Here is a 14,371-nt window from a genome sequence, read left to right as displayed (position 1 = left end):
TGTATGTAGACTGTATCCACCCATCCCTTTATAAGGCAAGTCATTTTCTCCAAGGTATGAGTTAATTCTTGTTAACCTCAAACATTTATTTTAAGAGGAGGAAGCAAGGTACCAAAAGGGCGTATTAGCTGTTCATGTATATATTTTTGCTAAAATATATTTTTATGGTAGAAAAAACTCATGATTTCAGTTTTGTCTTGAATATAGCACTTCTAGGACACTATTTTCTGAGCAGTCTCCTAGTGCCATGGTTTGGGATTTCCTAAAGCCATTTTGTGGTTTTATTTGCTCAGATTTCAGTTTCTTTTTCATGCTGCATATTTATCTCTGAATTGAATAAGGAACTATGAATAAACTTTATAGATTGCTGCCATCTGTCAGTTTCTGTTTCCCAAGATGTGGAAATGACCATCGGTTGTACAGTTAAGCATTTGTTAAAACAGTAGTTAATTTTTCCTTCCAGCTGTCTGTTGCTATTCTCCACTTAATTATCCATTTTTAGTTTTGTGCCTTAGACTGGCCTCTAATCTCTGTAAACGATTTCTAGGAGACTTGTGGAATTCTGCAATAATAAGCAGAATGGGTAGGATATGGTTTTCAACATATTGATAGCATTTAATATACTTTCAGGACAGAATAAATATATATTAAAACATTTTACATTATAAGCCATAATTGAGCCTATTTTTTAAAAACCTGCATTTTGTTGAGTAAAAAAAAAAAGGCATTCTGTAAACTATTATTTTCTGGGACTTGATTTACTGTCTAATAAGAGGTGATATCCAAGTTATGCTAAGAGTAGATAATTATTTAAAGCCATTGATTAATGGCTGGGTTCTGAGTGCTACCAATGTTAGCACCCGTGATTTTATAACAGGATACAATTAACTGTATCAAGGCTGCATAAAGGTATCTCTATAACTATTCATCTTATAACTGTATAAATAGTATAGTGCTTTTCATTTCTTTATAAAGAATGCCATGTTAGCAATGGGCAGGTTTGAGGTCTGTCTAGATTGGTGTGGGAAACCTCTGCCCTTGGATGTCCTAGTAGACCTATGAGTCCCATTTCCACCAAAGAACACTGACTGTCGATCAGTTAACATCACTGAGTGGTATCAGGTATGAGCTGGGCGTGGAGTTGAATTCCCCACAGTGAATGTATTGGCAAAGCAGACCCCACCCCCATGGGTCACCCCACTCACCTGTCAAAGTTGACCCACAAGGTGGCGGAAAGTAAAGGTCTGCTCCCCCAGCCAAAAAGATTCCCTACTTCTGGTCTAGATATTCCAAAGAGGAATATGGATTGGATGTGTATTGGGGATCCAGGGTTGTCAGTAATCCATCAATCAAAATGTTGTGGCCCTGTTGTGTTTATTTTGATTTTTTAAAAGAATAAGATAACTTCAGTTGAATTTAAAGTAGTAAATTTGATATAATTCATAAAAGCTAATAAAGGAAACCCAACAAAACAAGCTGAAAGTTGTGACTTTCGTAACTAGGGAGAAGGGCACTGAGACTGCTACCCAAAGCAGTTCACTAACTGATATATGTGGAAACCTTTGCAGAATTCGTTGTTTCAGTATTTTGGTCATTTCAAACTTGATCTGGGTAAGAATCCAAATTAAATTCACTATAATTTGAAAAAGTAGCAGTTATATTAAACTAAATCAGACTTCTGGAAGCTTAGATGTTTGATCTTTCTTGTCATTTTATTGTTATGTGATGTCATCTTACACACTATTTCCTGAATTGAAGTGAACAAATGTTTCAAACTTTCATTAAGGCAATTTTTATGCATATGGTTTTTATCAGTAGGAAGAGAAATATTCCTCTGGGGCTTCTAATTGAGTTCTAATGGTAAGGAACCCATTATAATAAAAGCAAAACTTGCTCTTGGTGATCATATTACATGCTTGAACATTGGATAGCAACAAATGTTTGCCTCGGGTTACAGAATTTTCAGCCATTTCCTTTCTCCAGACTGAAAAGCTTTATATTGGCATGTTTTTTTTTCTGAAGAAAGCATTATGAATAGGCTGTTCAGTAGATAGTGGCTGTTGTGGTTGGAAATGACAGAAGATAGAAAGCAGATAAATATTGCATCTGACAAAGGGGCTATGATGTATGAAAGCTCATGTGACAATGCAACTGTTAGTCTTTAAGGTGACACAAAACACCCTGCAGGTCAATGATACTGAAGCAACCTAAGGAGGCATTCGTATGCAAAATTCTGAGTTGCATAGAATGCTTTATTAGCATATTGTGATGTTGACATTACTGCTTCCAGCACTATTTCCCTCTGCTCACAACTTAGTCAAACAAACAGGTTGTTCTTTTTAATTCCTCGAATTACAGTGTATAGTATAGTAGTCACAAAGTGCGCACATTTGTATCATGCCAAGTGTATTGCAGTTCTGCTCTCAAGATGTATGTGGAAATAATGTGAGGTTTGTATTCTAATACAGCCAAGAATATGGGATTAACCTTATATAGATTTCTAGGTTGTTGCTTTAAAATATTAATTTATCTGTAGATATGTTACCTGTGAATCTAAGCCATCTTTTTAAAAGCATTAGTATAATTTATTCTGTTTTTTATGAAGACATTTGTCCTGGGACAGCAGAGCTGTGTACTCCAACTCTGCCTTTTGCACGGGGGCCAAAGGCCATTGGGAGGATGCACCCTCTTCCTCTTATCATGGTAAGGAGAGACCAGTCTGAACCCATCAGCCAGTAAAGGAGCAGCTACCTCCTTGTCACAAAGAATACTGAACAACTCTTGGTTACTCAGGGACAGCAAAACTGTAGGAAAGTATGGCCTAGTCTCATCTACTGTTGGGGAACTAATACAGATGGAAATGCTTTTTCCATTGTAGCATTTTGATTATGGATTTTTCTTCATAGGGAGGCTTGCCTGAAAAAGATTAAAATCTGTTTTTGAATTGTCATCTTAAATAGATTGGAAGCTATTGGCAGTCATTTTGAGACTGGCAAGCTGCTTCTTCTTTCTTTTTGCCCATCCTCATTGGGAGCCTAACTACTTATTTTTGAACCAGATGCATTGCTTAAAGACAGCCCCATGTATATGTTGTATAAATGGAATGTGACCAGAGCATAGATAATTGTAAGTCTTAGCTGCCTGCTGGAAGGCAAGCAGCAATGAGATTAGATTAAACTTCATTAGGCACAGTCCATGTTTTTGTTAGCTGAAAAATAGGCAAGAGGGAGGGGATAGTGAGAAAGTTAATGTGGCAGTACATAGTCCACAAAAGTATTAGGCTTTAACCTTTCTGTGCAACAAAATGGAGATACTTTGACAATTTTTGAAGAGAAGACTAAATCCTTGGGGTGCAAGATTTGCTTTTACTGTCCTGAAATGATCCTAGTGCCATCAGTCCCATCCCACCAAGCAATATTGCATCACTCTGAGGGATTTTAGTAAAAATGTCAGCTGCTATGAATAACTCCAGGCAGAAGTTGTACTTTCTCCACTTCCAAATTCTTTTCAGGGGATTCCCTTTCCCTCCACTCTCATCCCAATTCTACATAGGAGCTTTCAGCTGAGCCTTACATACTAAAGCAGGATGGTGAATCTTTGGCCATCAGTTGCTGTTGGGTTCCAACTTACATTGGTTCCAGCTAGCTGAATTAATGGCAGTTGTGGATGGCAACCTCTTAAGGATCTTAAGTAAACGTCACTCACCCTCATGCTTCTCATTCACTTGGCTCCTTTCCCCTCACTCTGCCACCACCCACTAACTATCCTGTCTTGGTTTGCAGTGGAGATGGTGCTTAGCACTGGACAGTGCTTTGGAAAATGCATGCAGCTTCTTTTATCTTTGTACCAATGTTTAAAAAGTCATGCTTTTAAGACAAAGGGCAATGCATGCAATCTCCTTAACACTGTCATGTGTAACACAGTGTGTCATAATGAAAGAATTGTGTGCATGTGTGAAGCCTGCGGCTTCTAACATTGGAGCTAATGACTTTGAAGCCACAAGGGTGAATAAGCCCAATACATAGTTTCTGTTGCACTGTTGTTTTGGGAAGTACTTTGGAAATGGCATGTAAAGTTCTATCCTGCCTGCATTAGAATTGTCTGGATGCCATGGGGGGCAGGAAAGTCTGATAATTGCATTGTGTGCCCAGATTTCCTAATCCCTTGGTTCTCAAATCAGATGATTGGTCAGGATGCACAAAAGTGTCCCAAGCACCAGCAGTATTTACACTAAAGTTATTTTCAGAGTGATGGCAGACGGAAGAGATAAGATGAGGAGAAAGAATAAATAGTGTCTGTTTGCAGGAAGGGTATTGACCTGGCTCTTGTCACTTTTACTGATAGCATGATTTCCCAAATCTTTGACAGATACAGTAATACTAACCAGTGCAACAGAAGAAAGAAATCTGTGGAAATATTGAAGAGGCTATTTCCATGTACTTGATTGATGATGGAAAATCTGCACCTAGTAGGGGCAGACAGTTAGAAGGATATATAAAAGGCAAAAAGTTAAGGAATCTGTCCCTTCAGTGCAATCCTGTGAACATCAGCCCAGAAGTATAAGTGCCACTGAACTAAATGGAGCTTCCCCTCAAATAGAAAACTCTAGGGTTGCAGCCTTAGGGTCAAATTCAGTCATCCCATTCTACTAGCAGTGCGAACACTCCCACTGATGCAACAGGGCTGGTACTCTCTGTATCTTCTTTAAATCTGCTCTGGAGGGTCGGGAGAGCCTGCCCCCAATAGAATTCCATGGGGAGGAGATTGTTACCTAAGCAATCTCCATAATCCTACATAGAATTTCCTAGTCCACTCTTAATGTGTTGCCTGTTTCTTTGTTTTAGCATTCTTATGTTAATAAGAGTTTACCCATTTGAAAGAAGACATTTTGACCCAAACATAATAGTTACTTTAATATAGTCTTAAAGCTTGATAATTATGGATAAAATAGTAACACTTGCAGAATTATGCTTAGGTGTGTTGCCTTTATGCATATAGATGCAGTACATTTTGTTTCTTAATTTACATCACATTTAAGTTAGAAACTCAAAGTGGTAGAGCACAGTTATCACCTCTTGGAGAAAAATCTTCTCAATTCTGCGTATAATTGTGTTCTGTTCTGCCAACAGCAGCTTTTATAAAGGAGCTCTTGCATCGAGTCTGTAGCATTCAATCTATGGTCCTATTAAGCTCAACAGACTTGTAATACTGTATTTTTACTATTTGGAAATAATGGAATGTTTTCAAATTCAGCTAACTTCAAATAGGCCATTCAAGGGAGATAAATGCTGTATGAAAACTGTTTATATAGATGTTTACTACATTATATTTTTCCTTATAACCTAATATTTTCTGGTGTTTTAGTGGTGTTTTATTGATGCTTTACTGAATTAATTTTCCTTTTGCATGTTGTATGTTGCCTTGATAAACATTTACGAAAGCAGACTATAAATACATACATATATGCATAATTAAAATATATGCTTATGATTTTGTGCCATGAACTATGCTACGTACTTGTAACTTTATAAATTAAAGTCTTGACACTTATTCAACATCAATGCAGTTTTCAAATTAGACCCTGCTTAAAATTATTTGTAAATTGTTGTTTCTCAAAGTTGATTTTAATTCTGTGGAAGGAAAAATGAATCACTGTGTGATAAATGTGTTTGCCTAGTACACATTCTTGTATAAAGCCTCTTTTACAAGTAGTACTTGAAAAGCTAGTCATGCAGTTTTGTTACTTGTTTGTTCGCCTATTAATGAGGAAAGCATGTGAGATGGTCCTGCTGGTAAACTGAGAGTTAGAATGTGAGAGGAATAAAGTGACAACTTAAAAAGTTGTATAATATGCTTGCGGAAACTGTTGGAAGTTAGCCTAGTCATTTTTTTTCACTGATAAGATTCACTTCTACATTTATATTGATGCTAGTTACTACTTCATAGTTCAGTGAAACTATGGAAGAAAAACAACGGAGTTTTGTTTCATTCCTCAAGCTTTTCTGCAACTGTATTCACAGTTTAACCTCCATAATCGTTTAGTGGAGACCGTACTACACAATTATCTGTACACAGATTTACTCTTGTAGCATAACACAAATATTATTTGCATTCACTGTCCCCATGTCTGATCTCTAAGGTACAAGACTCTAGGCTTGATAGATGTTCTTGAGTGCTTGAAAATGTTTTGGAAAACGGGAAGATCTGAAAAAATTCCTAAAACGAAGAGGTTATTGCTTTGTCATGCTTTACATGTGGACGGTCCCAGGTTAAGTCCTACACACCTCCAGTTTAAAGTATCTTAGCGGGTGGCTGGGTTGGAAAGACTGAGATCTTGGAGATCAGTGTGACTGTACAGAAAGCAGTTCTCCACAGAAAACAAATACTGGCCCATAAGGCTATTGTCTTTAGATATGCTGGTTTATTTTCAGTAGCTTATAATGATGGGTTTCCCTACATATAGAACAGGGGTAGGAAACTTTCATCTAGACCCTTCTATGAGTATGTGTGTATGAGGATATAAAAAAGATTCACCATTCCTGATATAGATCAGTAGTATTACATGACACCTAGGTCGGTTATTAGGCCAGCAAAAATACTGGCCATAGCTTACAAAAGCAAAATCTGGACTCCATCACAGTAACAAAAATCTAATATGAGTGGAGTATTGTTGATTTATTTGGTTTGGTGCATCACTTCCTTTCCCAATACTTTGAAGCTGCATTGTGAGTCTGTCATTCACTCAGTAAAGCATTTGCAGTTATTTAGGGAGGCCCACTTACAATCTGGAATGATTCATGCACAAACCACATTGAACAGCCATTGAAGATCAACTAATAAAGTAAATGAGATGTTTTCCTTTTTTTTAAAAAAAAAGTCCAGCATCTCTGAACTATGGTTTCTGCGACATCTCCTCCCCAAAATTAAATTACCAATGCAGTTATACAAACCACTACAAAAAAATAAAATGAGCATTACAAATTGAAGTGATAGAAGTCAAGCTGCAGATTTGCTTCTTGCAGGCATACTAAATAGTTCGTTCCTTTCTGTGGGCAGCATCTTCCAGCCACAGGGGACTTAAGGTAATGCTACTATAGAACTGTACAATTGAAAACGACCCATAGTTCAATCTCTTGCAATGCAGGAATCTCAACTAACATTCATGCAGCTGCTGGGTGACCTTGGGCTAGTCACACTTCTTTGAAGTCTCTCAGCCCTACTCACCTCACAGAGTGTTTGTTGTGGTGAAGGAAGGGAAAGGAGCGTGTTAGCCGCTTTGAGACTCCTTCGGGTAGTGATAAAGCAGGATATCAAATCCAAACTCCTCTTCTTCTTCATGACAGATGGCCATACAACCAGTGCTTAAAACATCAAATGAAGGAGAGCCCATCACCACTGTCCCACTGTCGAACAACTCTTACAATCAGAAAGGTCTTCCTGAACTTTAGTTGGAATCTCCTTTCTTGTAACTTGAAGCCATTTCTCTAGAGCAGGAGAAAGCAAACTTGTTCCCTCTTCCATGTGATAGCCACCTTGAAATATCTCAAGGGCTATCAAATCTCCTCTCAGTCTCTTTTCTTGGCTAAACATACCCAGCTCCTTCAACCGTTCTTCATAAGGCTTGGTTTCCAGACCCTTGATCATCTTGGTTGCCCTCCTTTGCACACGTTCCAGCTTGCCAATATCCTTTTTAAATTGTGTCCAGAACTGGACACAGTACTCCATGTGTGGTCTGACCAAGGCAGAATAAGGCAGGACTTCCCTTGATCTGGACACTATACTTCTGTTGATACAGCCTAGAATAGCATTACCTTTCCCCCCCACCCCACCCCTTTCGCTGCTACTGCATCACACAGTTGACTTATGTTAAGTGTGTGGAATTACTACGTCTCCTTTTCCATGTTACCGTATTTTTCCATGTATAAGATGCCCGCATGTATAAGATGCCCCGTATTTTGGGGGACTAACTTTAAAGAAAATGAGGGGAGATGGCCCAAAGTTGTTGAGCTTTTTAAAGGGGAAATTGCACTTGTGCCATCACCCCAGCAGGGCTGTTGCTGGGGGTTGGCAAAGTGGGCAACCGCTCGCCCCATGCCACTGTGGGCAGGAAGCTCCCTAGAGCGTGGACCATCAACCAGCTGACTGGCACACGCAGCTTCCCCTCAATGTAGCTGCGGGAAATGCTCCCCTGAGCACGCGCCTCCCGCAGCAGCATTGGGGGGGAGTTGCGTGCCCGCCATCTAGCTGGCTAGCTGGCAGCGCGTAGCTCCCCCCCCCCATGCCACTATCTGTGTATACGACAACCCCAGTTTTATGACATGATTTTTGAGTCAAAAAACCTCATCTAATACACGGGAAAATATGGAATTTTGCTTTGGTGGTTGATCTGTTCCATGTCACAATAGGCCAGGGTTGTGACAGGACATCTGCCCTGGGTGCCAAAGAAGCAAGTAAGCAAATAAGTAAATAAATAGTTTTCCATCCATCCAAACTCACAGCCCAGTTAGTCTTTCCAACACTCCAGCTCTCCAAACCTTTAACTTTGCAACTGATGTTCACATTTAAAGGTGAACCTGCAGCTTCCACTCTGAATCATTTGCTGCTGTTTTGACAGCTCTTGCAAATGTACAACTTTTGTTTGTTTGTTCCACTGATTTCCTTGATATAAAAGGTAAAAATGAGGTGTGTTTCATTTTAGCTTAGAAAATGTGAATACGGCCCATGGAGCTACTGGAAATGTGAGGGAAATAATATTCTTAACCAGACAAGTGTGTATTTGTTTTAAAGATATACATAAATATGCACACTAATAAACAAGTCAATATAACAGAATAACATTGTCACATACAGGAAATTTACATGCAAAGATAGGGGAGAGGAGCGGAAGATTCGCTTCCATAATAATCAAGGATATGGCAAGGTAAAAGTCAAGTTTATGTCAACAAATCTTTCCAAAAGGAATTCTAGGACACTTTGGCTTAATGCCCTCCATAGGGAAATTAATACATGAGATGAAAGAAATCCAAACTGCTTTAAATGCTTCAGGTTATTGCCAGTTTTGTATATATAACTTTGTGGTTTGTAAGTAACCATGTCTGGGAGGAAGGAAAAGAACCGCAACAAATACACTGGGTAGTCTGTTGCTAATGCTGAAGTGGTTGATATGGAAACGGCACTCAAAACAGTAGAGGCATGTAATAGCCATGAAGACAGATGAAGCCCACAAGAGAGCCAAAGCCCACAGAATGCACAATGAAACGCTGCATTTAGCCTGACACCATGTTAATGCCATCATGCTTTACAATATCCACCCCCTAACAACAACAAAAAACCCAAGAAGTTGAGTATTTCCGATTTTATTGGTGGCATTTCTTCCTGGTTGTATCCTCACAACTTTGTTGACTTGTTTCCTGGCCTGTATTTGGCAACCTGTGTCTCTCTGTGTGTGTTTATCAGTGATGTAGAACATCACACTAGTTCACAGTTTTGCCTTCACCTTGTGTGTCATTTTTTTACTTGTGGATGTGTTTAAACCTCTACAAGGAGACAAAGGTGTACTTTGTGTCTTAGGTCTTACATATTATGTGGGTTGCTACTTTCATATGCAGTTCGTCTAGGATTAACCAGAAACAAGAACATACCTCCACATTCAGATGTGGAAGACTTAAGCAGTGTGTAATATTACCTTAAAGTTTTCAGTTGTTTATCACCCTCCCCTTCTTTTTGTTGCCTTCAGGTACTTTAGTAATGCAGGAAGGAATAAACTTGTAGACTGTTTTCCCCACTCCCCAAAGAGTCCAGTAACAGTAAAAGCTGGATGAGAGATGAGACAATGAATTAGAGGGCAATTAAAACATAGACATTTTACAATGTTAATGCTTCTTTGTAGAGTCTGTTGAAGATGGGGAAGTGCTCATAAAGTTATATAAATTGGAACAAGTAAAACAACTGACCAGAATTTTGTTTCAATGTATTTTCCAGGCTCAGAACAAAGAAACAAATGTGCTTGCTGCTGCAAAGGTGATTGATACTAAATCTGAGGAAGAACTTGAAGACTACATGGTTGAAATTGATATCCTAGCATCCTGTGATCATCTTAACATTGTCAAACTTCTAGATGCCTTTTATTATGAAAACAACCTTTGGGTAGGTATTTGCTGTTGTTCAGAGCCTGTACTTTAGGAAAAGATGTGAAATTACAGTGTCTTTATGACTTGACAAAACAATACTTCAGTACAATATGGGTGTTTAATTAGTACTTTTTGTTTGCATATGTACAGTTTGTTGACAGTGGAGGAAAGGGTGCTTAAACCTTCTGGAGTGTAACTTTAGACCTAAATATGCTTGCTGTTAAGGCAAAAGCTTTTGCTAGAGATCTCAATTCATAAAATAAGATATTTTACTTTAAATTTATATATTTATTTAAGAGTACTTATATCTTGCCCTTTCATTGTAAAAATCTTTATGCTCTCAAATGTGATGGATTGGGCTTTTATTTTTGCCAGCCTAGGTGAAAGGAACAGATCATTTTCACCAACTGACAGGTGGGCGGGTAGCGCTGTGGTCTAAACCACTGAGCCTAGGGTCTGCCGATCAGAAGGTTGGCGGTTCGAATCCCCACAACGGGGTGAGCTCCCGTTGTTCGGTCCCAGCTATTGCCCACCTAGCAGTTTGAAAGCACGTCAAGTGCAAGTAGATAAATAGGTACCGCTCAAGGGGGAAGGTAAACGGTGTTTCTGTGTGCTGCTCTGGTTCATCAGAAGCGGCTTAGTCATGCTGGCCACATGACCCGGAAGCTGTACACCAGCTCCCTCAGCCAGTAAAGCGAGATGAGCACCACAACCCCAGAGTTATCCGCGGCTGAACTTAACGGTCAGGGGTCCCCTTTACCCTCCTAAGTGGGGGAGAGATACACAGAGAGCCTGACCTGCACTAGGCAGGCCACACTTTGTTTACTGTGGCTTACTACATTCAGAAAACCATGGGGGTATAAGCCTCAATCCCGGGTTTCCAGAATTTTCGTGGAATTTCCACCCTCCAAAGTCTGTTGCCTTCTTAAAATTTTAGCTAATGGGGGAGTTGCATATTATAAGGTCAATTTGTTAAATCTTAGAATTCTAGACCTGTAGGGGAGGGGTGTGAGACCTAGAGAAAGCCCTGAGGACCAGATAAGAGGCTTGGAGGGCCACATTCAGCTGGTGGGCCTGAGGTTCCCCACCCTGGTATAGACAGTTCTGCCCATAAGCATTGCTCAATTTGATTTAAGCATATAGCCTCCCTAGAAAGAGTGTTTGAGGGTTGGTCTGGGACAGGAATTGCAATGTTTTTCATTGTGTGCCCACACATTGTAACAGTAACAAAATGCTAGGTTTTCTATTGTTGCTGCTTGCTAAATATCAGATGCAGAGTTCTTCTTTTCTATAAATGAAAGCAAGCAATATGGCCAGTAAAAGCCTGCCATCTTTTGTCATCAACAAACATTCACAACCCAAAGAGGAAAGGAGAGAGTGACTGATTAGTCAAACATCAGAAGCCTCAAAATGTTGATATACTTGAGTGTTTCAGTTAAATGTATTGTAAATTTAAACAGGGAAAACAGGTTAAGTAGGACTCCACAGCGCCATCTGGTGGCACAATGTTATATCACATATATAACACATAAAATAGCTTTTTCTTTACCCATCTAGCTGAGTCCTTGGTTAGGGGAGTTTTGATTTATCTTCGGTGCTCTGACTAGCCAAAGTTAAATCTCAATACTTGGAAGTTTAAAAATAGATTATTTTATTTTTTATATGCAGATCCTGATTGAATTCTGTGCTGGTGGTGCTGTAGATGCAGTAATGTTGGGCAAGTACAATATTACGTTTTGCAAAAGAAAGCTACAATTTTGCATATTAACAGTTTGGTTATACTGTGTACCAAAATATCTGTCTGTCTATTTATTTATCTACTTTCTGCACTGCCCTTCATCTGAGGATCATGGGGTGGTTTACAATATAAAAACACAAAAAATAGCATACAAACAAACAATAACCACACCACACACAGTTTAAAAGGCCACAGATTGTTTAATTAGCAAAAGGCCTGGGAGAAGGGGAATGTTTTGCTTGGTGCCGAAAGGTACGTAACAAAGGCACTAGGTGAGCCTCCCTCCACAAGCAGGGAGCCGCTGCAGAAAAGGCCCACTCTGTGTTGCCACCCTTCAGACCTCCCATGGAAGAAGCACGCAAAAAAGGGCCTCAAATGAGGATTGCAGGGTTCAGGTTGGTTCATTTGGGGACGGGCGGTCCTTGTGATTTTAAACATTTGTATACATTTAACACAAAATACACTACTTACCAAATCTACCCTAGGAATTAATTTAGTAGTTAAAATCCTTCCAAAATAAAAAGCTTTTGTCACTCCTAAGAAAGGCCTTAAGGAAAGAGTAGTTTCTGATCTCACTAAAGGAGTTCATTTCAAGACCTCTTGAAAACCACAGTAAAACCCCCAAAAGAGTGTTACTTCATCCTAGTTACCAGAGCAGCAGGACTTATTGAACTTCCCCAATAGGCCATTCTTATCTCTCATTTTAGCTTTGATGGGAAAGCTGGAGGCCAGAATAATTTATGGAACTTTAATAGTACTGTTCCTTCTGCAGCACCTCCCTTATTTCACTCTCAGCCACCTCCATTTTGACGGGTGTATAAGATAAAAGAATTCAGGCGTAAAAGAAAGTGTGTTGCCAGTTCTGATATGTGAGAAATGTGCTCCAGATAAAAAAATAGTTTGGAAAACAGTGGGACATATTTTTTCACAGTGTAGGAATTCTGCTAATTTTTAGAATTTTGTTATGCTTGAATCTGATTGAATTTGAACAAAAATTTAAACAAAAATTTAAACAAAAAAACCTTAAAAGTATTTTATGAGGGCTGTAGCAGCACTTTGAATCTTGGAAGAAACTGATTGCTCACCACAGAGTATGGGGATCCCTTGACCCTCCAAATGTTGCTGAATTATCCATCATTGGCTATTGATCATTCTTGCTGGGGATGATGGGAGTTGTGGTTCAGCAACATTGGGGGGTGAGGGGTAAAGGTTGCCCATGCCTGGTTTAATATATTTTCTGGACACATTTTATATATAAGAATATCTATAGTTAAACTGTTTTATTTTAATGTATTTAGTAGCAAACATACACGTACACACAAGTATCATGATTCAGCAATGCTGCAAAATGAAAAACAAGACAGCATTTGAACTATTGTGGATATAAATATCTATGACATAGCGTTTACATTAAAACAAAGAAAACAGGTTCCACTGCTTAGTGTTGCAAGACTTTTATTTTAGCTCTGTTTCTGAAATACTCCTTCAGGAACTTGAAAAGCTTGTAAGTACTTTAAGGTACTTGTTTGGAAAGTCTGAACTTAACAACCAACTTTGAACAGGTTTATTCTGTGTCTGGAATGAATAGCTAGGGTGATAATTTCAGGAGCTTGCAAGTTTTTCAAGTTCCTGAAGGACTATTCATTCCAAAACACATAGAACTATAATAAAAGTCATGTGACCAGTAAGCATCAGAGCCTGTTCTCATTTTTGTTTTGATTCTTCGTGGTGCTTCTTTATATTTCTTCACACAGTGGCTTCTACATTAGCTTTCTCCAACCTCGTACCCTCCTACTGTGTTGAACTACAAGTTGTTCACTCCAGTGGCCAAGGTGACTGGGGGAATGATAAGAGCTGTAGTCAAACACATGTAATCAACACTAGGTTGGAGAATCCTGTTCTGTTTGATCAGCTTTTAAGACTTATCAGGTTGAAGCAAATGTTTATTAAAAAATGTGAATCAATGCAATCTGCAAATGATGGTTTTTATATTCTGAGAGTATGCTTTTCTTGTAGAACTTGAGAGACCACTAACCGAGCCACAGATCAGGGTAGTTTGCAGGCAGACACTTGAGGCGCTCCACTATCTGCATGAAAATAAGATCATTCATCGAGATCTAAAAGCTGGCAATATTCTTTTCACATTGGATGGAGACATTAAGCTAGGTGAGTATTCCTCTTTTAAAAATTTAACTTGGATGAAAAGAGATTTCATGATGTATTATTTTCCAGCTGGTATAAGTAAGTTTTGTTGCCTTGGAAAATAAACAATTTAAGTAATTATTGTAATTACATTTGACAAACTTCCTTTGGATTTCAGAGTGAATGGGTGGGCCTATTGTAATACTTGTACTGAATACTGTAATGTTTCTTAAAGCCTGACATGGTATGTTTTTGGGACACACATAGAAACACTTTAAAATGCCTGTACTTGTTCAGATAAATGATCTACATAGCTAGACCATTTCTTCGTATTGTACTGAGCTACCAAATGCTTGGGGAA

At 38.8% G+C, this 14,371-nt stretch overlaps 1 protein-coding gene across 2 annotated transcripts in view; it reads left to right on the top strand.

Moving 5' to 3' along the window:
- Positions 1-14,371, top strand: part of SLK (STE20 like kinase) — a 45,822-nt gene that overhangs the window by 5,735 nt on the left and 25,716 nt on the right. For both annotated transcript variants that reach the window (XM_083505047.1, XM_083505046.1), the window contains exons 3-5: positions 9,982-10,146; positions 11,799-11,847; positions 13,885-14,034. In XM_083505047.1, coding sequence (XP_083361173.1) covers positions 9,982-10,146; positions 11,799-11,847; positions 13,885-14,034 — 364 coding nt within the window. The remainder of the gene's footprint in view (positions 1-9,981; positions 10,147-11,798; positions 11,848-13,884; positions 14,035-14,371) is intronic.

The sequence above is a fragment of the Podarcis liolepis genome, assembly GCF_965112155.1.
Source record: "Podarcis liolepis genome assembly, chromosome: 5".
In the NCBI taxonomy this organism is placed as follows: domain Eukaryota; kingdom Metazoa; phylum Chordata; class Lepidosauria; order Squamata; family Lacertidae; genus Podarcis; species Podarcis liolepis.
Note: the sequence above shows the minus strand (reverse complement) of the source record. Positions and strands in the feature narration are given on the sequence as shown.